General features: G+C 41.8%; 2 protein-coding genes across 5 annotated transcripts in view; one reads left to right on the top strand and one right to left on the bottom strand.

Annotated features, from left to right (window-relative positions):
- Window positions 1-2,988, bottom strand: part of PRKCI (protein kinase C iota) — a 54,455-nt gene extending 51,467 nt beyond the window's left edge. The window contains exon 1 of the mRNA XM_050965946.1: window positions 2,227-2,988. Within this exon, the coding sequence (XP_050821903.1) occupies window positions 2,227-2,357 (131 nt within the window). The 5' untranslated portion in view covers window positions 2,358-2,988. The remainder of the gene's footprint in view (window positions 1-2,226) is intronic.
- Window positions 2,989-9,968: 6,980 nt separating this feature from the next.
- The window catches only part of PHC3 (polyhomeotic homolog 3), an 89,983-nt gene continuing 73,199 nt past the window's right edge, over window positions 9,969-26,752 (top strand). For all 4 annotated transcript variants that reach the window (XR_007776021.1, XR_007776022.1, XM_050965835.1 and 1 more), the window contains exons 1-5: window positions 9,969-10,189; window positions 14,301-14,460; window positions 17,381-17,539; window positions 20,805-20,882; window positions 23,917-24,075. Coding sequence is in view for 2 of the 4 variants with exons in the window: in XM_050965835.1 (XP_050821792.1) it covers window positions 10,149-10,189; window positions 14,301-14,460; window positions 17,381-17,539; window positions 20,805-20,882; window positions 23,917-24,075 (597 nt within the window). In the remaining 2 variants the exon portion in view is untranslated. The remainder of the gene's footprint in view (window positions 10,190-14,300; window positions 14,461-17,380; window positions 17,540-20,804; window positions 20,883-23,916; window positions 24,076-26,752) is intronic.

Raw genomic sequence — 26,752 nt, 5'->3', positions numbered from 1 at the left:
CCACCTCCCACTCTTAGGAATTTATTTTACGTTCTAACTGCAATGACCACTCTAGCGAGTAAGCATTTGAGTAAAAGATCTGTTTTATCTTGAGTTACTGTCACTGCTGAAGAAAGCTATGCTGCCACACAGGGGTTCAGAGTTTCAGGTCCTCAGCTCCGAAGCCTGCAGAGGCCTGGAGTAGGAGTAGGTAATATCTTGCATGTTAACAACAGTTTCTTAATGGCGCGAGGTGAGAAGTCTGCCAGGTTAGTCAAAAGTATTTTGCCTGTGGGGAAGGGGAAATCAAAATAGGGGATCCCATGATGAAAGAACCCTGTCAGAATTTAAGACCTTAATACAAATCATGACTAAGGCATTCTGGTCAGATAGCTTGTTTATAACCAACTTCCTGTGTGAGTCATTTTAGTTCCAGGTTTAGTAATGAACTACTGACTTTATTGACACCACTCAGGTGAGAAGTCAATAAACACAACTTTAAAAAAAGAAGAATTTCATTGTTAGTGATGCCAATTCAAATAATCACACCAACTGACATAATACATACTGACCTTGGTCAAGAGAAGCCCAGAAACAGACTTCTTTACATATTAGGTCAGGAATGAAATTGAGTGATAACTAACAAATGCAGAAAAGATTTATGGTTCTCAGTCTACACATGACTTTTTAAACTTTCCTTTAAAATTATGACACTGCAGACATGCCTTAAATATTCACTATTCTTGAATGGAAATCACTACAAATTTAACAAAACTGCTGCTATACCTTCATCCAGCTGTCTGTCAAGAAATGTGATGGTCTCTCCATGTGTACCTTTATCTGAAGTGAACTTTCACCTATGTTTTGTCTATTTGGACTGTAATTTCTGTGGGGCACATGTCTGTTCACTGTTTAGCACACTAGGGTCACAATCTCTGTTGGGACCTACACTGCTACCTTAGTACATAAAGTAAATTATTCAAATCTTTCTAAAAATACTGTAAGTAAATCAAGCAGAATGTGCTCATTCTGAACAGTTGTCAGCTGTTGTAAAATGGATTAGAGTATTTGGGAGGGAAGAGGCAAAAGGGAAAGGTTATCACAAGTAAATTCATATTTGTGAGTAATGCAACTGCAATGAGCACAGCTGAGAATCTGGAGCCAGCATGGGTCAACTCTTCACTTCTCCCCTGACTGCCTCTTCCCACAAGCAGCTTCATGAAACCTGACACCACCACCCCCAAGATGTTCCCTGGAGCACAATCCCTGTTGGTTACAACCGTGTTCAAAAGAGTGCTTAAGAACTATTTCTGAAAAATACTGCAGTTGGCAAGTTTTGGCGGTTTATGGATGATTAAAAGAAATACACAACTGCCAGTGCTGCAGCACAGGTTAACACTGTCTATAGATGTATTGCATAAGCTAAGGGACATAAGTTTAGCATCGAAAACCACCTCCAACATTGTTACAAGGAACAGTATGGGCAGAATTCACACTCCCCTCCCTCCCAGCCAAGAGCAATATTCCAAAAAATGAGGCATTCACATAATTTCACCCACTGTTAGGGGGGTGAAATGTGAATATTTTCACATCACTGACTCAAAAAGCCAACCAGCCCAAAAGTCCACATTATCTAGTCAGCGTGAACATAGTTTTCTCCTAACACAGGTGCCCCCACATAGCCCCATCTCCCTTAGATCCCCTTCAGTTTCAGCAGATACTCCTTCCTGTATCCTCTGATTTTTCCATTCTAATGCAACTCTGGAATCCCAACATAATCACTGCAGGCAACTGCTGACAACCCAAATTTCCCCTCACTCCAAGCTTCTTCAGACACCGCTGATACTCCCTTCTGTAGGCTCATCCCCTCCAGACACCCTCTCCCCCGAGGCCTTATTCCATTACCTGCCCATTCAGTGCCGGTAGCCACCACCCCAAGGCCCTACAAATGTCACCTACTGCTGCTGCCCCTCAGCTCCCCGCCCCCCACATCCCCTCTCAGGCTGCTTCTCTCCCAGGACCTCCCCCCCAACCGCCCCGGCACCGCCCTCCCGCAGTCAAGCCCCTGCCCCCCAGACTCCACTCCCACCCCGGGCTCCCCACCCAGCACCCCACCCAGGCGCCCCCCAGCCACCGAGCTCCCCACCCGGGCACCCCCCAGCCACCCAGCTCCCCACCCCCGACACCTCACCCGGGCACCCCCCAGCTCCGTTCCGCCGGGCACCCCGCCCAGGCCGTGTCACTCACCCTTTGTAGTAGGCTTTCACCCGGACCTGGTGGGCGCTATCCCCGCCGAGGCTACTCCCGCCCAGCGTCGGGTGGGACATGATGGTGGTGGTGCTGGTGCTGCCGTCGCTACTGTCCCGCTGAGTCGGCATCTCCCCGGCCCCGCGAGGCGCCAGAGGAGCAGTAAGGGAGGAAACGAACGACTCCGAGAGCGGCCCCCGTAGTGGCACAGACAGGGCAGCGCACAGGCTTCAGTGCCGCCTCTGGCCAGTCGCTACGAGCGCCTCAGAGCCAGCCCCGCCCGTGACGGGCCGAGCCAAGGGCCCATACCTGGAGACAGGGACAAACCACTTCTCGGAGCAAAGGGAGGGAAGCAAGATGAGGAGAAACTAGTCTGGTGAGGGGAGGAGACGGGAACAGCCTACACTCCACAGCAATGGGGCGGGAGGGACATACCACTACTTCCGGAGAGAGCAGGAAGAGACCACCCACCCAATCCCCCTATCAATTGCCTCCTTCGTCTCCTCCAGTGCGCTCCTGTTGAGGGGACTGTTCTACGCTCTTAGGACGGAAGGGGGAGGGAAAACAAACACAAATCTTCTTAAACAGGCACCGAAGCGATTCATCCGAAGACCAATTGTGCAGAAAAAGACAGGAGCTCTCACCACCTGGTCCCGCATCCTGTAAAGTGAAAGCGTGCAACAGCGTTGATGTCTCTACTATCCGCAGTTGGTATCGTCCATAGCTTTCTGGGAGTATTACAGAGGAACGGGCAAAATCCAGACGGAATTCTGGGGCTTGTAGTCACTAAGCTTCAGAATCAAGGGGCATGCGCCGCGGCTGTCCCCTACCCTTGCCATAGTAGAGTAGTGTGTGTAGGTGAGGTGTGTAGAGAGTGTTGGGATTTTATAGGGAAGGATTTGCCGGGTTGGATTAGCAGTGTCTGATAGAGGTTTCTTAAGGTTTTGTAGTGCTCTTCCCTACTTGGAGGAGTTAAGGATGGGGAGCTTGCTACCTTTGGTAGGTTGTGCCAGAAGAACTGCTCCTTCCTCCTCCTCCTCATCACTCATGTGGTATGTGAAGTCAAGGGGATCACTCTGTTGTTTAAAGTTAAGCACATGCTTGAATGCTTTGCTGGATTTGAGCCTAATCCAGTTCTTATTTGAATACAGTGACATTGTAGCCTTGTTGGTCCCAGAATACTACTGAAATGAAGTGAGTGAAGTAACATTTTTTCATTGGACCAACTTCTGTTGGTGAGAGAGTCAAGCTCTGTGTAAGCTTGAAAGCTCACTCTCTCACCAACAGAAATTGGTCCAATAAAGATGTTACTTCACCAGCCCTGTATTTCTCTGTGTATTTTAATGGTAATATATCAGTTGTTTTGGGAGCAGAAGTGACTCCTAGAGCAGCACTTGCTGAAACTCAATGCAAAAATCCTTTTTTAGCACACTGATATGATTTACCATGGTTTTGAGGCTATGGTTAATTAATTCAACAATGAATTCAACAAATGATTGAAACCTGCATGCAGGTTTCACACTGTTCACTGCAGCATTCAGGTGCAACAGGATACAGTGTCCGCAACAATTTGCTAGGATAATCTACTCAAGTTTTCAACGGAGACAAGTAATTTGGTGAGGAATGTTCAGCAGTACTGTAGAATACTCAGGAAGCCTCTGTGATCTATTCTCACTCCTCCCAATTCCCCGCCCCCACACACACACTAATATGGGTGTAATTTTAAACTTGTTTCTGTAGTCAGCAAAATAGGTCATCAATAATTTACCAGAAGGAAACATAGAGCTATGGTAGCTCTTTGTCTAAATTATTTCTTTTAAGCAATCTTACCATTAGAGGTTTCTAGATCCGTTTTTCTTTCCTGACAATCAGCTACAGACCTTGTTCCTGCTGCCACTGCTTTTAGGTAGGTGGAGTGAAATATTATAGGATAATTTAACAGTTTGTGACAAGCCGGTCAGTGCACATGTTAATCACCTCCAGAGGAAAAACAAAGGGGAATTCACACATTCAGCTATGGACATAACCTAATTTAGAACTTCTATTCACCATCATTCAACAAACAAATAAGGCCTGGTCTACATTTAAAAATTACATCAACATTACTACATTGATCAAGGGTGTGTAAAATCCATTCCTTGACTGCTGTAGCTATGCTGACCTAACTGCCAGTGTAGACACAGCTATGTCTTCTTCTGTCAACGTAGCTACTATCGTTCGGAGAGGTGGTGTTCCTACACCAATGGGAAAAAGCTGTTCCCTCGGTGTAGGCTGCATCTACACTACAAGGTAATTCCAGTATAACAGCAGCAATTTAGCTATGCTGGTATAGCCTCTGTAGTATCGCCATTCCCTAAGATTTGCCTTTACTAGACCTCAAATAATATAGGATAACAATACCTGTAATTAAGGGCTAGTCTACACAGGCAATGCTAAAGCAGTGCTGTGGCAGCGCTTTAATGTACCTTGTGTGGTCACGGCGCAGCGCTAGGAGAGAGCTTTCCCACCACTCTAAAAAAAGCCACCTCAGTGAGGGGCATAGATCCCAGCACTGGGAGCCATTATTTACACTGGCGCTTTACAGTGCTGCAACTTGCTGCGCTCAGGGAGGTGTTTTTTCACACCCCTGAGTGAGAAAGTTGCAGTGCTGTTCATTGCCAGTGTAGACAAGCCCTTTGTCAAACACGTTCTTCATCTACTGCTTCTTCAAGCTCACAGTATGTTGTTTTATAGTTCATTCTCTATTGTTAATTTACTACCTTTTCTGTGAGGGGAATCAAGTGACTGTAGCCAATTACCTTTGATAAGAAAACGTTTGTTTCCTGGAGAATGGTTACAAATCTAGTTGCTAACTACCTGGAACAAGATTTTAACCCTTGGCTTGCCAGGCACCAGACAAAATCAGCCTGCCATGCTTCTGTAATGCAAAATCTTAAATTATCCCACTCTGTCATTGTATCACTGAGAGACCAACCAACCAACCTGATGACCCATACTGTATGATCCATAACAATTTAACAGAAGGCATTACAACTGTAATCAAGTCAATCTACTTGTATGTAAATTTCAAGATGTATTAGACCAGGGGTTCTCACAATAAAATTTTTGGTGGCCTCAGATACAGCCACCAACTCTTGCTGGTGGCCGTTCTGACAATTTTTCCTAAAATACTTAACTTCAGGAAAAACAAATAAATATGCATATATACATGTCCAAATCAATGTAAATTACTTATGCAAGGCTTTTTTTGCAGACTCAATAATTAAAAATAATGTACAGTTGTCTCTGTTCTTTACTGGACTTAAACAGAATAGAAACACAAATTAAGTGTTTTGCACATTCTTGTCTCCTTCATTGTTTATTTTGCTTTTTGTTTGCTTTTTTAAAAGACTTGCTAGCTAGTAAGTCTGCTGCTGCAAAAAGTAATATTTGTTATCAATTTGTACTGTATATCAACTTTCACAGCAGATTTGCCAGCTAGCTGGAAGGCTGGGAAAAGTGATATTAACAAACATACAAATATCAATTTTCACAGTAGACTTACTCAGCCCTGGCAAGCCAGGGGACAAATGGATGGGAAGGTGGGTAAGGAGACAGCAGGGGCAAAGGGCAATGGATGGGGAGCAGGGGAGGCAGTGGAGGCCAGAGGTAGTGTGTGTTGGGGGGGTGAGCCAAGGGCTGGCACCCACCGCCAGGGTCCAGGGCTAGGGCCCAAACCCCCACAACCAGAGCCTGCTACTGCCACCCCAGGGCTGAAGCCCAAGCCTCATTGCACATTGGCTGCCTGTTTCTCTGGTGTTTGTGGCTCCAGAGGGAGGGGCAGTGCCAAACCCCTGCTGATGGCCCTGGGGGAGGGGCCACTGCTTTGCACCTCACCCCCACCGGCTAATCACTATCCAAGAGGCTGTGGCTGCAAGAAAAGCCCCTGGTGGCCACATTTGAGAAATGCTGTACTAGACTAGTAATCATCAACTCATTCATTTGTAGTAAAAGAAACTAAAAGTAGACACTAAATGTATTTGTCTACATTACCCGCTGGATCAGTGAGCAGCAACCAATCCAGCGGGGGTCGATTTATCGTGTATAGTCTAGATGTGATAAATCAACCTCTGAGCACTCTCCCGTCGACTTCAGTACTCCACTAGGGCAAGAGGCGCATGTGGAGTCGACAGGAGAGTGTCAGCCGTCGACTTACTGCAGTGAAGACAACATGCTAAGTAGATCTAAGTATGTAAAGAACGTAGCTGAAGTTGCGTAACGTAGATCGACCCCCGCTCCAGTGTAGACCAGGCCTGTGTTTACCTATATCTTGTTAGAAGTTTAACAATGTAATCAGATTAGCTTGTAGATGCTAATTTCCTTTCATTACTTAATTACCTTAATTATTTATGGAGCTGTGTCCAGTTAACCTTAAGACCAAACATGTAGGATACCGCAGGAAAATAATATTATCCACACTGTCTTCAGTTTAACTATGTTATAATTAGGGCTGTTCATTAATTGCAGTTAACTCGTGTTTAACTCAAAAAAATTAACTGTGATTAAATAAATTAATCAAAATTAATTGCAGTTTTAATGCACTGTTAAACAATAGAATACAAATTGAAATTTTATTTTGGATGTTTTTCTACATTTTCATATATATTGTATTCTGTATTGTAATTGAAATCAAAGTGTATATTTTTATTACACATATTTGCACTGTAAAAAATTATAAATAAAATAAATGTTTCAATTCACCTCATACAAGTACTGTAGTGCAATCGTGAAAGTGCAACTTACAAATGTAGATTTTTTTTGTTACATAACTGCGCTCAAAAACAAAACAATGTAAAACTTCAGCACCTACAAGTCCACTCAGTTCTACATCTTGTTCAGCCAATCGCTAAGACAAAGAAGTTTGTTTACATTTACAGGATAAAATGCTGCCCTCTTCTTATTTACAATGTCACCAGAAAGTGAGAACAGGCATTTGCATGGCAGTTTTGTAGTTGGCATTGCAAGGTATTTACATATCAGATATACTAAACAATGATATGACCCTTCATGCTTCAGCCATGATTCCAGAGGACACCCTCACTTCTGCACTGCCTCTGGAGGTGGGTCTGATCTCCCCACCAAAAGCAGAAGTGCAAGGAAACGTGCACCTGACGAAGTGGGTATTCACCCACGAAAGTTCATGTTCCAATACGTCTGTTAGTCCATAAGGTGCCACAGGACTCTTTGCTTCTTTTAAGGGAACATGACAAGTCCTGTCCCTCCCTGGCCTGGCGGACTAGCAGCTAGGAGATCCCCAGCTGGGACACTCCCAGCAGCATAGGGAGATGAGATTTCATGGGGCAGGGCTTATTTCACAGTCTGACACATTTTCCTTGGCCATGAAATTGGTAGGTTCCTAAAAGACAGGCCGAAGGCCTGATCCTGCCATGTCAAGTATGCTTAAACTTTGAACAGGGAAAGTATAAGCCGTAAGATGGAGATCTTCCAAATAATTATTCGGAATACTCTGGAAAATGCATGGAAAGACTTAAACAGACTTTAAATCTAAGCTGCCTTTGGATTCTTTCTGATCTGTTGGGAAGATTCCACAGAGACTTTTACAAGCCAGCAGTTTATTCTGTCACTGCTGTGATCCTAAACTATGAATACTGGAAGTCACTTGTATGTATCTGTTAACCATTTGTAACTCTCTGCTTTCTTTTTCCTTTTATTATTAAATCTTTAGCTTTAGTTACTAAAGGATTGGCACCAGTATGATTAGTGGGTAAGATCTGAGACCTATACTGACCTGGGGATAAGTACCTAACCAATCCAAAAGGACCACTCTCCCATAAGGTGAATCAGGTTTTCAGTAACCCCTCTCTATATTAGACTTGGCTGTCTAGATGCGATCCAGGGGCTGGATTGCCTAATGGTGACTGTATTTGGCTTCTTGTTAACCACTGTGGCATTACACAAGCTATTTTGTTACTGGTCTGGCTAATATAATTATAGAACCACCAATTTTGGGGATTGTCTGCCCTGTTTCTTGCAGTCTGCCCTGAGTGTGACATTCTCAGTGTGGCCCATCCAGGCATCCACTTAAGTCAGTGAAAAGACCCCCTCATCCTTGACATCAGTGGATACAAAATCAGGCCCATGAGGACCAGTCCTGTGAGATGCTAAGCACCACCTAGAAAGTACTGAATGCCCTCAACAACTTTTGAAGTGAATGGGTGAAATCCTGACCCCCCCATTGAAATAAATGGCAAAACTCCCATTGACTTCATGGCATTTGGATTTCAGCCAGTGAAAATCAAGGGCTCCTGGAATCTGTAGGACAGGGTTGGGCAAACTACAGCTTGCAGGCCGAATCCAGCCCATCAGGGCTTTGGATCAGGCCCACGGGATTGCCACCCCCATGGCACCATGGGCCTTGCACCGCTCCTAGAAGCAGCCAGAACTATGTCCCTGCCCGCGGGCAGAGGGCTCCGCACCCTGCCTTTGCCTGCAGGCACCGCTCCCCGCAGCTCCCATTGGCTGGGAACGGGGAACTGTGGCCAATGGAAGCTTAGGGGGAGGTACTCACGGGAGGGAGGGCAGCACACAGAGCCCTCTGCCGCCCCTCCCCCAGGGGCTGCAGGAATGTGGTGCTGCCTGCTTCTGGGAGCGGCATGGGGGCAGGCAGGCAGGAAGCCTGTCCTGTCCCCGGTGCGTGCCACTGCCACCCTAGTGTTGCTCCAGGTAAGTGGTGCCAGGCCGGAGCCTGCACCCCAACTCCCTGCCCTACCCTGCATCCTTCCTGCACCCAACCCCCTGCCCTGAGCCCCCTCCCGCACTCTGCACCCCTTTCTGGTCATGAGTAACAATATCATCACTGAATGTGTGATATCAAAGGGGAAATGAATATATTATATACCTTTGTTCAACAATAAAAATAAATTAGTTGCATTTCTATAGTGCCTTCTATCCAAGGATCTTAAAACACTTACAAAGTGATTTACAAATGTTAACTAATTTACCTCTCACAACATCTCTGAGAGGAACATTTAATTATACAGATTTAACAATGGGGAAACTGAGGGCAAAGGGTTTCAGAGTTGCCGACCTCTTGCAGGTCTCATTAATTTCAGGGGGAGATGTGAAGGCTGGTACCTCTGAAAATCAGGCCTTAAGTGATGTGCACGATGTGAGCCAAGGGCAGGGTTGGGAATGGAATCCAGGTTTCCCTGTCTCAGTCCCAAGCTCTAGCTACCCTCCAATTCTGACCAGCCTGTGGCCTGTAAAAAGAATAGGAGTACTTGTGGCACCTTAATGACAGGTTTCAGAGTAGCAGCCGGGTTAGTCTGTATCCGCAAAAAGAACAGGACTACTTGTGGCACCTTAGAGACTAACCAATTTATTTGAGCATAAGCTTTCCTGTCTCTAAGGTGCCACAAGTACTTCTAGTCTGTATCCACAAAAAGAACAACACGGCTGCTACTCTGAAACCTGTCTCCTGTGCCCTCTTTAGATTTTCCCAAAAACAAACATTGGGGAGGAGGACTGGAGGGAGTGACCATTTTACCGTGACCCCTGATAACCTTTCATGGGCCCTGGCTGGAAGCAATTTTGGGGCACGGGACTTAATTAAAATGGTAACAGTCCCCTAAAAACTCCCATGATCCTGGGCCACGGCTATTAGCCCTCCGCCTCTCAAGCCCCCTTTAAGTCTGTGGCGACTTAGGAGAAGCTTATTAATAACACAAGCTGTCGGCTGGGCAGCGTGAGGGGCGTAGGACTCGGAGGAGCAGCTGTCTGCCACACTATGGCGCCAACACAGATCAGAGGCCCGCGGTGCTAGGTGAGGCACCTGCCGCCGTGGGGCGGGACGTCTGGAGTCGGGGACTCACAACTCCCCCTTTCCCCCGACTCCGAGCGCCCGGCGGCGGGGCGCATGCGCAATGCCTCCCCGTGAGGGAGGAGAGAAGATGGCGGAAGCGGAGTGAGTAATTCGGTCGAGGCGAATCCGGTCCTGCTGGGGTGGATGGGGGAGGGGAAAGCGGCTGCAGGCGGGGCCGAGGCCGGGCCGGGAACTGGGATTTGATAACGCGGCGACCTTGGGCCATTCTCATGCAGGGACTTGTTCTCTTATCCCGTCTGACAGCGGGTGCCAGGCAGGGCATCGCTGGGCCACGGGCCGCGCCTGGCTCTAGGGCTCCTGCCTGCCACGCTGACCCCACCAGGGGCCCCATCTTGGCCAGCCCGTCCCACTGAGGGGGCGGTGGCACAGTGGGTGGCATGAGGGGGCGGTGGTGTGTGGCCTGGCCCAGAGGTGGCACTATCATGGTGGGAGGCTGTATAGCGCTGGGGTCGTGGGTTGGGTGGCTCAGGGCAGCGCTGTGGTGTGTCTTAAAGAGGGTGGTGGCACGGGGAGGGCAGTGGCGGGGTATGTGTGTGTGTTTCTACCACAGGGCAATCTGCTGAGGGCACGGTATGGGGGTGGGGGAGGGTAGAGACTGCTGGGGTGGCTAGGCCCCGTCAGGCAGTTTCATGGACTCTGTTAAGCTTACTTGGGTTTGTGATTAACCTGCATAGGATCTTCTTGGCAAAACTGATATGCCACCGGATATAGCTAAACAAGTTTCACTCTATCCCCGTAACAGTGTGGTTCTACTGGTTCCTGGTGTTTGATGCCTCTGTCACTGGTAATTTTATGGGTTCACTTAGTTGTTTTTTGCTTGGGTTGCTCCAAATTCTAGTCTAAGGCTATGTCTACACTAGAGCAGTGGTTTTCAAAGCCGGTCCACTGCTTGTGTAGGGAAAACCCTGGCGGGCCGGGCCAGTTTGTTTACCTGACGGGTCTGCAGGTTTGGCCAGTCGTGGCTCTGACTGGCCGTGGTCCTCCACTCCAGGCCAATGGGGCCTACCGGAAGGGTGGCTAGCACATCCTTTGGTCTGTGCCACTTCCCACAGCCCCCATTGGCCTGGAGTGGCGAACCACACCCAGTGGGAGCCGCGATTGGCCGAACTTGTGGACACGGCAGGTCAACAAACTGGCCCGGGCTGCTAGGGGCTTTCCCTGAACAAGTGGTGGACCAGCTTTGAGAACCACTGCACTTGTACCGAGGCAGCTGTGCCACTGTAAGTTCTCTCATGTAGCTACTCTATGCGACCGGGATCAAGTCAGTCTTATAAAGGGACTTTGGTTTCAACTGTCACTTGAGCTAACAAAAGTTCCTATTAGCTGTCGCCTAATGAAATACCTGTAGTTCTTTCTATTCTGCAACCAATCAATAGAGAAGATAGCGTTCTCTTTTTATTTCACACACACATAAAATGTCCAAATGTTGCTTCCATTACCATTGTTTGTAATGTGATAGCACCTAGGTGCCACCAATGAAGGACCCTGTTCTGTTAAGCCCTGTCCACACAATCATTGGCAAAAACACAAGAGCAGGGTTGATTTGAGTGAGTTATGTGCCAAGTGGGTTTAAGATTGGATCTCAAACTAAACAAAACAAAAACTGTGCATAATTATAATATGTTTTCTTCATATGATTATTCAATTCATTTTCAACAAATTAATGCTAGGGAAAGTTGGAAGAATAATAAAGCTCTTTTTGAGCAAGTGGGACCATTTAAGCTGGGGTGACCAGATGTCCCATTTTTAAAGGGAGAGTCCCATTTTTTGTGACTTTTTCTTATATAGGTGCCTATTACCACCCCACCCCCATCCCTTTTTTTCACAATTGCTATCTGGTCACTCTAATTTAAGATAAAGGAGTAACTATTATCTCGCAGAAATAGTAGCCTGTTGGCCTCTCGTGGATCAGCCACTAGACGTGGATGCGTCACACACATAGCCAGTGTTGTACCTCCAAAATACTTATCAATTATGAAAATTAAACATCGAGTGATTCCCTATATTCATGATAACTTAGTTGAATTATACAAGATTCTGTTCAAATCAGAAAGAGAAATTTTAAATGTAAATGTTTGATTGAAGTGCACCCAAGATCCTTCACGGAAGGGAGATACAATACTGTACGGTTTGCCTTTATATTAATTGCCTTCTTACCTGTTACATTTTTTTCTTAATGTTGAATGATACTGCCATGTGCACATAGGGCTGTTGTCCTCTGCTGGAGAGTATCAGAACTGGTCAGCTTTGTATCATAAGCACTATACATAACACTTGATGATGATACTGTGCCTAACTCTTACATATCGTTTTTCCATTAGTAGCTCTCCAAGCGCTTTGCAAACAAGTATAATTATTCCCATTTTACAGATGGAGATTCTCTTTTAGCTCAAGTGGTAGGAGGCCTATGCTTTTGGAACAAGAATTCTGAGTTATTTTCCCACTGCTGTCGTGAGGTTCCCAATGGCCATGGCAAGCAGCATAGTGACAAGTGTGAAGTCCTAGATTATCATGTTTGTTAGAATTTATTGATTATTACAAGTTATGTGCTGTAAGATAGCACTCTAAAGAGCTTTTTATGTTCTTAGAATGCAGTTTGTCTGCAACTTTTTAAAGGACTGCTTTCTGTGCTCTGCTACCTTCTCTTATAAACATAAAGTAAAAGAAAGTATGTTCTTCCATGATCCTGCTCCTTCCAAAAATAGTAGCCCTGCTCTTAATTGTTGCTCTGACCATACTGAAATAGAAAATGGAACAAAGATGTTAACTCCACCAGAAATTCAATAGTGAGTTTACTTAAATTTTAAACAAGACTTCTATGAAGAGAAGTCATCTTCTACAGAAGAAAGAAAGGTTGGTTAGGAAAGCTGAGGAGATCTGCATTGAGTGAATGGAATCTGCTATTTCAGGTAGTGGGTAAAGAGAGGCCAGAATGGATAAGAAGACTCCCTTTGTACAATACTACTCTTCTTTATAAGGCAGCAGAGAAGTAAAAGCAGTTTCCCCAGTGTCTTGTCTCCTGAGGGCAAAAGCGAACCACCAATGATTTTTGTTTCAGAAACTTTATCTTAGTGCAGATGCATGATGTGAGGGTATGGCTACACTTGAAATTTCAAAGCGCTGCCCCTGCAGCGCTTTGAAGTGTGAGTGTAGTCAGAGCGCCAGCGCTGGGAGAGAGCTCTCCCAGCGCTGCATGTAAACCACATCCCTTACAGGTGTAGCTTGCAGCGCTGGGAGCCGCGCTCCCAGCGCTGCAGCACTGATTACACTCAGGCTTTACAGCGCTGTATCTTGCAGCGCTCAGGGGGGTGTGTTTTCACACCCCTGAGCGCGAAAGTTGCAGTGCTGTAAAGTGCCAGTGTAGCCATGGCCTGAGTAGCCAGTGGCTTTCCCACTATGCTTCTTTGGAGGATGGTGATATAATACGTAGCTTGGTGGTATTCAGTTTTGATGGTGATTCCTAAAGTACTAGTTTATTGATGTCAGGTATCAGAGGGGTAGCCGTATTAGTCTGGATCTGTAAAAAGTGACACAGTCCTGTAGCACCTTGTAGACTAACAGACTGTTAGAGCATAAGCTTTGGTGGGTGAATACTCACTTTGTCAGATGCGCATAGTGGTAATTTCCAGAGGCAAGTCTTCAAAGAGAAACTGCTGAGCTTCAGTTCATTTTCAAATTTGATGCCACCAGCTCAGGATTAAACAAAGACTGTGAATAGCTAGCCAACTACAAAAGCAGTTTCTCCTCCTGAGGTGTGAGCACCTCAACTGCTAGAAGAGGGCCTCATCCTCCCTGATTGAACTAACCTCATTATCTCTAGACTGATTCTTGCCTGCATATTTATACCTGCCTCTGGAAATTTCCACTACGCGCATCTGACAAAGTGAGTATTCACCCACCAAAGCTTATGCTCCAGTACGTCTGTTAGTCTGTAAGGTGCCACAGGACTCTTTGTAGTTTATTGATGTAGTTTTTGATGTAGCTTACGTGTATTATACCTAATAATTTGAAATAGAATACCTTCACAAGCTTAGAACTATGTCTGCCTGTCCACAAGTGATATACAATGAGTCTTTTTCTTAGGAATTAACATAAATTGTCCTTGATTATTTTTTTGGAATAATTAAAATTTTTTCTTTAAATTCAGTACATCATGTACTAGTATAAATGAACTGCTTACATTTTCTGCCAGACTGAAAGAACGTTGCACTGCAATGGAGAATGAATCAAATGCAACGACGTGTTCCGCATGTACAACTACTACCACCACCACCACCTCCTCCTCCTCCTCCTCTCGGACACAACCACCACAGATATCTGTCTATAGTGGATCCGACAGACATGCTGTACAGGTACTGGGCTGTGATGTAGTGGAGAGGTTCACAACCAGGGATCCGGGCCTCCTGGGGGGCCACAAGCAGGTTTTAGGGGGGCCTCCAAAATAAGAGAGCAAAGCCAGTGTTAGACCTGCAGGAGCCCAAGGCAAAAAGCTGAAGCCCGAGCCCCGCCATGCCCAAACAGCTTGGGCTCCCTGTGGCCCTTGCCCTGCTTGCTACCCCCTAACGCCGGCTCTGGCTTTTTCTACATATCCAATAGATGAAAACATTTGTGTGGCACAGGTGGGCTGGGGAGTTTTTATAGCATGTGTATGTTTGGGGGTGGGGGATCTGAAAGGAAAACGTTGAGAACCTCTGATGTAGGGTACAGAGGAATGGAAAGAAATTCATAACCAATGTTTACTGATTTAAAAACTCAAACATAGGCAACAGTACTGGCTTATAAAAATAAATTGGACAGTGTTGCATACTAGTAAATTAAAAGTTTCACTCTTGATTTCCCTTCTGGTTCTTACTGTCTGGCTTGTTTGAGTGTTTTCATGAAATATTGTCTACAAAAACTGTCAGTGGTAGAAACATTGCTGCTGACTTGAATCTTACAATATACAGACTGGAACTGTTATCACAATCATAAGTAGTGGAGTGGATGAAATATCTAGAATCTCTGGAACTACAGCCTTGTCATGACCAGGGTCAGCTCAGCTCACCGGTCTTTTGCATAGATAAATTGCGTACCATGTATTTTGTAAGGTTGTATATGAAGTTTTTCTGATGAGATCTTTGAAAACCAATATGCATAGACATTAATAATATCATGGCTTCATTGAAGTCAGCGGTAAAACTCCCATTGACTTCATTGGAGCTAGAATTTTATCCTAAAGGTCCTGTGACACGTTTTCGAAGAGTAGGTGTAGAAGGTTGCCGCGGTGTTCTTTCCAGTCTGTTTTTCTCTCCAATCCCGGCTGTTGTGTAACATTTCTTAGTGCCAGTTATCTGCTTTACTTATATGTCATTCACCTCAGAAGAACCAGCATTTCAGTAGGGCTGTATAGTATGTATTTTATTTGTAAAATAATTTGGGAACAATTGAGTTGAAAGTTGCTATATAATGTGGATTGTTAAAGAACAAGCTTATACTGTAGACCGAATGTGTGTGTTAGTTACAATCTATAATTCACTTGAACAAAGATTATGTAGGAAGTTTAGTGTTATGCAGGTATTGGTGGGTGGGGTGGAGGGAGTTTTTTTTTGTTTTTTTTTTTTTCAATTTTCGTGCAATGGTGAATTTCCATTATAGCACTATCAAGATTAATATAGTTTAGTGTTTTGTACAGCTGTCGATTCATCGCAGTTAACTCATGTGATTAACTCAAAAATTAATCGCAGTTTTAATCACAGTATTAAGCAATAGAATACCAATTAACATTGATTTAATATTGGATTTTTTTCTACATTTTCATATATAATCTGTGTTGTAATTAATCAAAGTGTATCTTTTTTATTACAAATATTTGCACTGTAAAAATGATAAAAGAAATAGTATTTTTCAGTTCACCTCATACAAGCAATGTAGTGCAATCTTTGTCATGAAAGTGCGACTTACAAATGTAGATTGTTTGTTTTTGAGTGCAGTTATGTAACAAACAAAAAAAAGGTAAAACTTCAGCGCCTACAGGTCCACTCAGTCCTACTACTTGTTCAGCCATTCGCTAAGACAGAGAAGTTTGTTTACATTGACAGGAGATAATGTTGTTCTCTTCTTCTTTACAATGTCACCAGAAAGTGAGAGTAGGCATTTGCATGGCACTTTTGTAGCTGGCATTGCAAGGTATTTACATACTAAATATGCTAAACATTCATATGCCACTTCAGCCACGATTCCAGAGGACAATCTTCCATGCTGATGACGCTCATTTAAAAAAGAATGCTTTAATTAAATTTGTGACTGAACTCTTTGGGGGAGGATTGTAGGTCTCCTGTTGTTTTTACCTGCATTCTGCCATATATTATATGTTATAGCAATCTCGAATGATGACCTCAGCACTTGTTCATTTTAAGAACATTTTCGCTGCAGATCTGACAAAACACAAAGAAGGTACCAGTGTGAGATTTCTAAAGACAGCTACAGCACTCAACCTGAGGTTTAATAATCTGAAGTGCTATCCAAAATCTGAGAGGGACGAGGTGTGGCGCATGCTTTCAGAAATCTTAAAAGAGCAACACTCCGATGCCGAAACTGCAGAACCTGAACCACCAAAAAAAGAAAATCAACCTTCTGCTGGTGGGATCTGACTCAGATGATGAAAATGAACATGCATTGGTTTGGGTTGCTTTGGATTATTATTGAGGAGAACCCATCATCAGCATGGATCCATGTCCTCCGGAATGGTGGTTGAAGCATGAAAGGGACATATGAATTTTAGCGCATTTGACACATAAATATCTTGCTATGCTAGCTACAACAGTGCCAGGAGAACCGCTGTTCTCACTGTCAGGTGACATTAAAAATAAGAAGCGGGCAAAATTATCTCCTGCAAATTTTAACTAAACTTGTTTGTCTGAGTGATTGGCTGAAGTAGGACTGAATGGATTTGTAGGCTCTAAAGTTCTACATTTATTTTTTTTATACATAATTCTACATTTGTATGTTCTACTTTCATGATAGAGATTGTAGTACAGTACTTGTATCAGGTGAATTTAAAAATACTTTCTTTTTTACAGTGCAAAATATTTGTAATAAAAAAGTGAGCACTCTACACTTTGTATTCTGTGTTGTAACTGAAATAATTATATTTGATGTGGAAAAAAAACCAAAAATATTTAAATAAATGTTATTCTATTATTAACAGTGCGATTAATCGTGATTAACTTTGTCAATCGCTTGACAGCCCTAGTATTTTGTAATTGTGATTTGTTACTTATTGGTATATTGCAGGTTATTCAACAAGCCTTGCATCGTCCCCCCAGCTCAGCTGCTCAGTATCTTCAGCAGATGTATGCAGCCCAACAACAGCATTTAATGCTGCAGACTGCCGCTCTACAACAGCAACACTTAAGCAGTACCCAGTTTCAGAGTCTGGCAGCTGTTCCACAGGTGAGACTTCAATATGTTATGATGTTCTTCTTAGGACACCCAGAACTGCGAGCCACCATGTTATCCCTCTGCCTCAGCAAGAGTGAGTTTTGCTGGAGACTAAACTGTGTCCCCTCTTCCTGCAAAAGCAACTTGTCTGCTTCACCAGCAAACTCCTCAGGACTCTGCCAGCATTAATCTTGCCTTGCAGGTAACAATCAGTGAACCTCAGTTCCTCTCTCAGTGTCTAGTGTCTCTCACTGAACACCCACAGAAATTAAGTTTTCTCCCACCAAAGAGACAGCATATATATTCTGTTAACTTAGCTGAATACTTGCATTTATTTCAGTATAATGGCACTGAGATGATTCTTAGTAAAACTTAGAAAAAGTTTATTAAAAAAGAGATTTTAGTGATACTAAAGCAAGAGAAGGAGACAGGTATGGTTATATACAAAACAAAATATACTTTCTATTGTCTAAAACTTAATTTTAACAAGATACAATCTTTGCCTAAGTAGTTTTCTTACTTATATCAGGTTACCAGCATCCCCAGCCTTTCAGATGACAGGATCCAATTTTAACAGGCTGAAAATGTATTGTATGCTATGTCCCCTAAGTAATGGATAGCTAAAAGGTCTTTTTGCTCCCCAAAGCCCATTATCTCTGCCTTAAGAGCCAGGAAGGCATCCTGGGTACAGTTTCTGTCCCTGGTGAGCTCACTAACCGCCTCCTTCCATTTGTTAGCTTGATGGCTTTGTTTACCTTATATGTAAATTTACTTTCATCATCCTTTGCCTGCAGTCAAGATGGTCAGACAGGCAAATCCACATTCCTTTGTTTAGGCTGTCAACTTAGTGAATGCACTGCCTCCAAAGCACATCGTAAGCACATATTTCTAGCATACACACACACAACTCTTTGTACACAAACTGTACATATATCACATGATGATTTTTGGAACCAGAGTGTCATCAGTTTATATATAATACCTTACAAGACACCATTTAGATACACACAATGCACTGTTGTCATAATATGTATGTCAGGCCTGTACAGTATGATGGGCCCTCTGTTAGTTGGCATTGAGGGTTCCCAGGATCACGTGTGTAAAACTAATGTTCTAGGATGAAAAACGTAAACCATTACCAAACCTAATAACAGCTTTACTGTGCATGTCTAAATATCTCACAGTAATTCATTGTAGTATTTTAGTGACTTTATTCTTTTAATTTTCTCTGTGTGGACTGCAAACCCAGTTGAATATTTTTAGTTTTGTAAGAATCTCAGTAGGTTCCCATCCAATGCTCTGGGTGTCCATTACATATATTAAAATAAACTATACAAATACTTATATACAATAAAGGTACAATAAAGGACTTAATGATGTTAACAGAAAAAATCCAAACTTCTCCAACCCTCAATCCCCCTTCCCAAAATATGGATGGGGTGGGGAAGGAACACAGTACTCCCCAATACAGATAAAATAAAAATAATTAGTGTTTTATATCTTATTTTGGTACTTAATTTTAGTGAATCATGCTGAGGAATATGGATACATAATAAGTTACAACAAACCTTAGTTGTGATTCTGAAATTGGAAAAGAAGGTACGAGACAATGCAAATGGGAACAGAATATGGCAAAGGCTTTAGCATTAATCATCACAATAAGCCTTATCCAAAGCCCATTAAAGTCAATATGAAGACTTCCATTGACCTCAGTGGTTATTGGAAAGTGAACTGTATCCTGGTGAGAGAAGTTATTATTGTTTTACACATGGAGAGGCTGAGACATGAAGAGTTAAAGACCTCAAGGCTAAACAGCTTCATTTTGTCAGAGATAAGATTAGAACATGGGAGTTGCTGGATCACAGTCATGTGCCTCTTCCACTGGATCATTCTGATTGCCTGAGACAGTCACATGATCTCAACCTAAAATTGAGATGACTCAGAAGAATGTAACTGATGTTGCATCCATGTTCAATAAAGGACCTTGAATTTAAGACAATTAAATATAATCCACACAGGGCATGACCTTGTAATCCTTACTCATGTGAGTACATATTACATACATGAGGGGAGTCTCATGTGACTAAGCATAGTGGGAGTGCATTCTTAATTAGAAAGTGGATCCTGTTTCCTTGCTGTTCATGTATGTTTTAGGTTGTTATCCACGTTGCAGGTAACCCTCCTCTCACCTCCAAAAGCAAAACAAGATTGTCGTGCAAATAAAAGTGAATATTTGTAAACAAATTCAAAGGTAGCCAACAATAGAGAGACGAATAAAATTTTTAAGCAATTGTGACAGGCAGAAGCTGTAAAAATTGAGGGAAACCGTCATTTATTTACATGATCTGCTATTGGAAAAACTTAATTTTATATTTTGTCCATTAAATGGGTCTCCATAGGATTTAGTTTTAGTATTAATAATTAAATGGCAGTAAAAATCATCCAGAATACAATTGCAGAAATGCGTATGCACTTATAATTTAGAATGGAAAGGCTGATGTTCACAACCCCATATTGTGAGAGGTTTTTGTCTTAGCCATAAAAATTTTGGTTCCTGCTGCAACCAGGAATGCAAAGCCTTGCTGGAAATAAACTTTTTTCCTCTCAAATTTCAAAATATTTTGACCTTGAGTGTTTTGGAATTTATCGTTTAAAAATGTTCAAGTAGTTTTGGGCGCTAAACAAAAATGGAGGGTGAAACTTGTTTCAGAGTTTATGCCATTCAATTATTGTATTGCTTTCTGTTTTGAAAAAAATAACTGAAATGACCAAACATTTAACTCTGAAAAGTGTTTTTGGAGCATGCATAATTACCTTTGGAAGGCATTTTATGAGGATTTTTATCACAGTGCAAACCAATTTCATAAGGATTTTAGTGAGGACTGATTTTTACACTTTAACATCAGTGGCCTGTCATTTAAGTTTTCAGTGCTGTATGTGGTGGACTAAACACCCAGCTCCATCATTAACACTTTCCTGGTTTCTGTTAGTTTGTGTTCCCCTCAGAGGTACTAAGCCTGCAAAGTTCTGAGTGCTTTCATATTAATGTGAATTGAGGACATTGGGCACCATGCAGTTTAGGGCCCATAGTTTGGAGTGCGTTATGCTGTAAACATACCCTAACTCTACTGGGTAAAATGTATTCATTTTTACTGGTTATTCGGAGAAAGGGTAAACCTAGAAGTAGGTTTCTGTTGGCTCATGTAATATCGGTGTTATTTAAACATTTTTTATTTCCGCTTAGATGACATATTTAACACCTGTTCTTTATATTTAGGCAAGCCTGTCAGGTGGAAGGCAGTGTTCATCCCCTACTGGGAGCGTCACTCAGCAGTCAAGCATATCGCAGACCTCGGTATGTAATCAAACAAGGTTCTGTATCCCATCCTAGCCTTCAATGGCTATAATGCAACATCTTGTAAAGAAAAAAACATTTTTCATGTTTAAAATAAATAAATCTGACTAAAATTATTGCAACATAATGAGAAGTAGGTACATAATGAGGCTGTAGTAGTTAGAGGTAAAAAGATGTATTAGATCATAGTAATTAATGGATTCTCCTCTAAAAGGACGTCATGTGTTAAACTAGTACCCCGATTAGTCTGGGATTTTCAAAGGAATCCAAGGTAGTTAGTTGCCCAATTCCCCTTTGAAAATCTCAACCTTTATCTTAAAAAAATATTAAGTACAATTTCTAGGAAGCAAAATTTAACATTAAGTTGCATAATATTTTATAGTTATTGGCCCAAATTTTCAAACTTGAACATCTAAAATTAGGCAACTCAACCTATATGTGGGTAGATAAAATAAAAGTTACTTGCTTGATCATCAGAGCTGCCAAGCAAGCTGTGAGCAGTTAGCACCTTAAAAGATCAGGCCACTTTTATTCATGTGCCTAAATATGGATTTAGGCATGTAACATTTGGGTGTCAAAAGTTAATATTTTTCTTAAAGTATTAATTGCTGGCTTGTACCACGTTCGGTAAGTATCTATTCGTAGTAGCTGTTTAATCCATTTCCACAACATTACCCTTTATTCTAATTATTGTTTCAGATTCTGATTGAGACAGTGTTAAAGTACACAAATACCCAATTACTTTTTATTAATTACAGGCCACTATGTGTAGTGCAGTGGTTTTCAACCTTTTTCATTTGCAGACCCTTAAAAAAAATTTCATATGGAGGTGTGGACCCATTTAGAAGTCTTAGATAGTCTGCGGATCCCAAGTTGAAAACCACTGTTATATGGTAACCACAACCTTCTGTGACACCCTTAGATATAGTCTGTGGACCCCCAGAGGTTGATAAGGTGTAGTGCAGAAATAGAAGCACTTTGGCCTCTACAATTACAGATTTTCAGTGCTGTTCCTTTAAAATACCACACCTTATTTGTGTGATATATGGTTTTTTGCAGTTACGTTCTCATAAAATACACGTGTTTAGTAGGGAGCTATTACACAAGTGCTTGTCAGTCTATTAACTTGCATCTGTTAATTGGAAATGCTGAGGACTGATTAAACATAAGGTTTAATTTTTCAAAATCTCAGAAGCCTACTGTTGCATCAAATTTCACATTTCTAATTTTGTAACACTAGGTATTGTCATTGTGAATTTAAATTGAGCATTTAGGTATACAGATTGGCCAGTTAAGTTTTTCTGGCCATCTTTTTATACGTGATTTGTGTATGCATTCATGATAACTGTATACAGAAATCAGACAAGCTATTATACATAATTTTAAGATTCTGATTCTTTGAAAGCCAATGAAACAAAATTTTAATGTGGCAGTGCTGGAAAGTGTAACATCTTCAAAGTCTAAACATCGTAAGTCTCAGGGAGACAGATTTAACTATTTTAATAGGTTCCACTTTGGAATATTGTATAATGGAATAGCTTTGAAAAACTAGATGTGACAGATTATTATGCTTGCAAAATATTTGTATCTTAATATTTTTCATAGTTGTGAATTTAATTCTGAGCCCCTAATCTTATTTTTCACTTTGTAGTAACTCACTTTTTATTAAACTAGTTTTATAGTAATTGGTAGGATTACTAACAATTATAATAGATTACTAAATATTTAGAGAGACCAAACTTGTCACTCTAAATATCCTGGGACTCACATAGCTACAGCTACACTTCACACTGAGTCTTTGACTTTTTAATGTTCTGTGGCCATTTAGCATAAAATAAATTAATTCTTTGGTTAGTACAAACAACTGGAATCATCAGATGAAAACTATGCTATCATTTCTTCATTTCATGGTAACTCTCTGGTAAATTATCCAGAGGAAAATAACCTTTTCATTAGTTAGTTTTGTTTCTGTTCAATCATAATAAATTAATTGCTGTCTTCTGCAGTGCATTCATTCTTTAGCTAGAACTTCCATTCACAACTCACAGAAACAAAACACCTATTGATCCAACAATCAAAGTTTATCGTTCATTAAGAATGCTTTGCATTGAACCAAACAGTCATTATGGGGAATTATGCATTTTCATGTGAAGAATACAATACACAGTGTAAATTTTAAACTGGCAGTGGTATTTAAGGATTTGTTGGCCTTGGTCTTGTCTTCCTCCAAATGACGTTCATGCAGCCTAAGCCCTGTGTACACATGAATCATTAATTATTTAGAACCTGTATTCTGGTGAATTATGCCAGCACACAGTTCTTTGAAGCCAGTTATCTTTGACACTATGTGAAAATGTTGGCTTAAAATTTCATTCCTTATTATCTTCACTAGTTTACAATTTTACCAAAAATACCGTGAATTTCTTCATTTGAAAATGTATCTATCGGAACTCTTCTTTTGTTGTTTACTTCATTTATATAAACACCATGCACCTCCATGGTGATATGTAAACAACTTGTTTTCCATCCTAATTTAGATGGGGCAGCAGATAAGTATTAAGGTGTGAGAAAAGGAGTAGATAGTGTTGCAGTGTGGATTACTGATGCCTCTGATTTGAATTGGTGTCTTAAACTAGTGACAGACCACACATGTTTCTGTATTGTGTATGCTTTAGCTCTTTGTGTTTCATGTTCAATGCAAAACTAAAAATAAAACCTATGGTGACAAATAACTCTTTAATTCATGGATTGAACTGCCCAAGCATGGCTGCATGTAAATTGCGTTGTTATAATGAAAATGTATAATACTGCCACATTAATATTGCTACTTATTTAAAAAGTACTGTATGAGCGTTCACACAGTAGCTGACTTTATTTTGATGATAACTGTAGCAGTCATAGGCTTCAGATCAAAATATTGTTGAAGTCTTTACAGCTTGGATGCTTCAACTGCCTTGATGTATTTGATAAGGCTGATTGACATTAAAACCCAGGATGAAGGGCCGTGACCAAAGTAACATTTTTACTTCTTTAGATTAACCTTTCCACCTCTCCTACACCTCCACAATTAATAAGCCGTTCGCAGACCTCAAACACTACTAGCAGCAGTATAACCCAACAGACTATGTTGCTGGGGAGCACTTCTCCTACCCTGAGTGCAAGCCAGGCTCAAATGTACCTCCGAGCACAAATGGTAAGTTTCACAAGTTGCCGTGTTCACCATTAGTTTTTGAAAGTTTTACTGTTTTGTGTTTTTGTAAATGGTTCAGGTATCTTTAGCTTCAAGCAGTGTTGGGAATTTGGTAGCTTATTTTTGTACATAAATAGCTCTTAGAGCAATGTGAGCCACAGAGACAAAGGGGCTGCTTAGTCCTTTGAGAGCAGAAAAAAGAAATTCTGCTTTAGAAACAGTGCAATGTTATAAATTTGGTACATATTGTAATTAATGAGATGACTGAACACTTGTAAAATAGGAATAGAACATCTGTCCTTGCTTAGTGGATGTGTGACAAGACATACTGTAGCAGTTTGTATTCCCAGCAGAATGTTCTAATGTGTTTCTAACATCAGAGTTCACAGGCTCTTGATTAAAGCTTTCTCACATTTAACTAAGAATATGCTTTGATGGAGTATTCCCTCTGGAGACTGAGTTGGGCTTATAGACTTCATTCTGTTAAAATTCATATAGGATTCATTTGATTTTTGCAATTTCTTGTCAGTGTTGTATTTCATGTTTTTAAACAAAGAGTAATTTTCAAAGCTTGAATAATTCTACAGTAAAATAAAATGACTGTTGTTAAACCTTAATTATAGAGATTTAAAAAATTTAATGCTGTTCACAGTGCAAACACAGGCTCCTGTCCTGCAATGAGCTTTGCATGGGCAGAGCCTCACTGAGGGCATTGGGGCTCTGCAGAAGTGCACAGATCCATCCAGGTGGTATTTAGTGCTGGTGTGGGGCCATAGATATTTCTATTGTTTGCCTGCAAGCTATTGCCCAGGTCCTACAAAGACTTATGCATATGCTTTGTGCGCTGAGTACTCCCCACTGACTTCAGATCTCATTCCATAATAGGGGCGCTTAATAATAGTGGGACTATTGACAGTGCATGAAGTTAAGTACATGCATAAAACTTGCACAATTGGGACCTATAATTATATTTATGGAAAATCCCCTCTTCCCCCTGAGAATTGTAAAACAATATAGGTATACACTGGTAGAGCTTTTTCTTATCCTATTAAATTTCCTACATACTTATTGAGAAAGTAGTTAAAACTGTAGATGCAGCAATCTAGTATATGCTACCAGTGTTTTGTGGACACCTGGAAAGATCTGTCTCCAGTGTGCCAAAAAATAAAGGGTATTGGATATTCGTATTTCAACATTTGACACTCAATTCAAGTAAATAATGTAATGTACTGTAGTATACAGCAGTAATGCAATATCAGCAGTTTTTCATTTCAGTTCCCTTTTAGATATTTGAAAACAGCTATTTACTGAACCTTGGGAGATTCAAGAGTGATGTGGAAAGTGCAGAAGATATTCTGATGCCATATGACTTTCATGTCTCTTTAGTTATCATCCAGTTCTCTTTATAATGTAAAATATTATTTGTTTGTATAAAGACCTGTTGGAGAGTGCAGTCTCCAAGCACACCCTCATGCCGCATGGCTTGCTACTACAGTCCCCTACCTCAGTTTCTGGATATAATTAATTTACACTCCAAAATCTTTGGGAACAATATTCTCACTCTTTTGGGTTCTAATTTATTAAACATAATCCAGTTCTCAAAAGAGCTGCCTTTTCATCCAACCCTAGGTTCAGGGCCCCAAAATCCTCCTTTCTGGGACTGTGTGCTTCAAGTGCTGGCCTCCTCCATCCGCAAACTCACCTGTTTAGTTCAGGGCTTTTCACAACCTTCCTTGTGGAACTAGGTCCTTTAAATCCTCCCTTCAGTAAGCTCTCCCTGACTGGGCTTGGAACCTTGTTTTTGAGTCATCCATCCCCATCATATGACTGCTCCCTTGACCCTTCCCATGTGGGTCTAATCCTAAACACCTGGGTGGGTAGCCCTGCTCCTCCCCCTCTGCAAGGCTCATGGTCCTGGGCCTTCCTGCTGCTATAGAGAGCAATGACCTGAGTTTTCCTATCCCTGCCCCCTTCAGACACTAATTATTCTGAGACTATCTTCCTCTGACCCAGTGGCTGTTTGGATTTCCTTCGGCCTTCCTCTGCCATCTCTAGACACATGGAATGGGGTGACTGGTCTTTCACGTTACTTCCTTTGGCCTTAAAGGGCCAGGACTTTGTTGCAAGGCCCTTGAAGACTTTTTCCTGAATCATAACCTCAGATTTGGGCCCTTATATTTTTGTTTATATTTACGAAATCTTGTTTGTTGAATTAACAGACATGTAGTCTGCTTAGTTCAGAGCGGTTATCCTCTTCTACCTCTTTGACTAACTTTTTAAAGCATTCTTTCTTGCCTTTTGCAAGAGTAATTCTGAGGAACACATGTATCAAGTCTAGTCTTTAGGCTACAAATTATTCTCTCTCTCAGTGGGATGAACTGAAATATTTTTAAAGTAACATTGATAATATACCACACCAAAAACCCACCACCATTAGAACTAATCTGCAGTCTTGTTGGCAATCTCAGCACCTAGGTATAGAGAGGATTGAATGGACAGAGTCTGAACTGTCCCTAAAAAGTCCTTGCAGGTTATGACTGAAACACATTGGTGGTGCTTTTTGGGGAAGCTTACATTGGTGTTATCTGTATGGTATGGTATGTTAATGAACAGAGGATTTCGGTCTCTAGCTGTGACAGTTTTCACAAAACACTCAATTTGTATACTTGGGGAAAAAAAA

Source organism: Gopherus flavomarginatus, chromosome 8 (assembly GCF_025201925.1).
Source record: "Gopherus flavomarginatus isolate rGopFla2 chromosome 8, rGopFla2.mat.asm, whole genome shotgun sequence".
Classification (NCBI taxonomy): domain Eukaryota; kingdom Metazoa; phylum Chordata; order Testudines; family Testudinidae; genus Gopherus; species Gopherus flavomarginatus.
The sequence above is the reverse complement of the archived record's forward strand: the minus strand, read 5'-3'. Positions and strand labels throughout refer to the sequence as shown.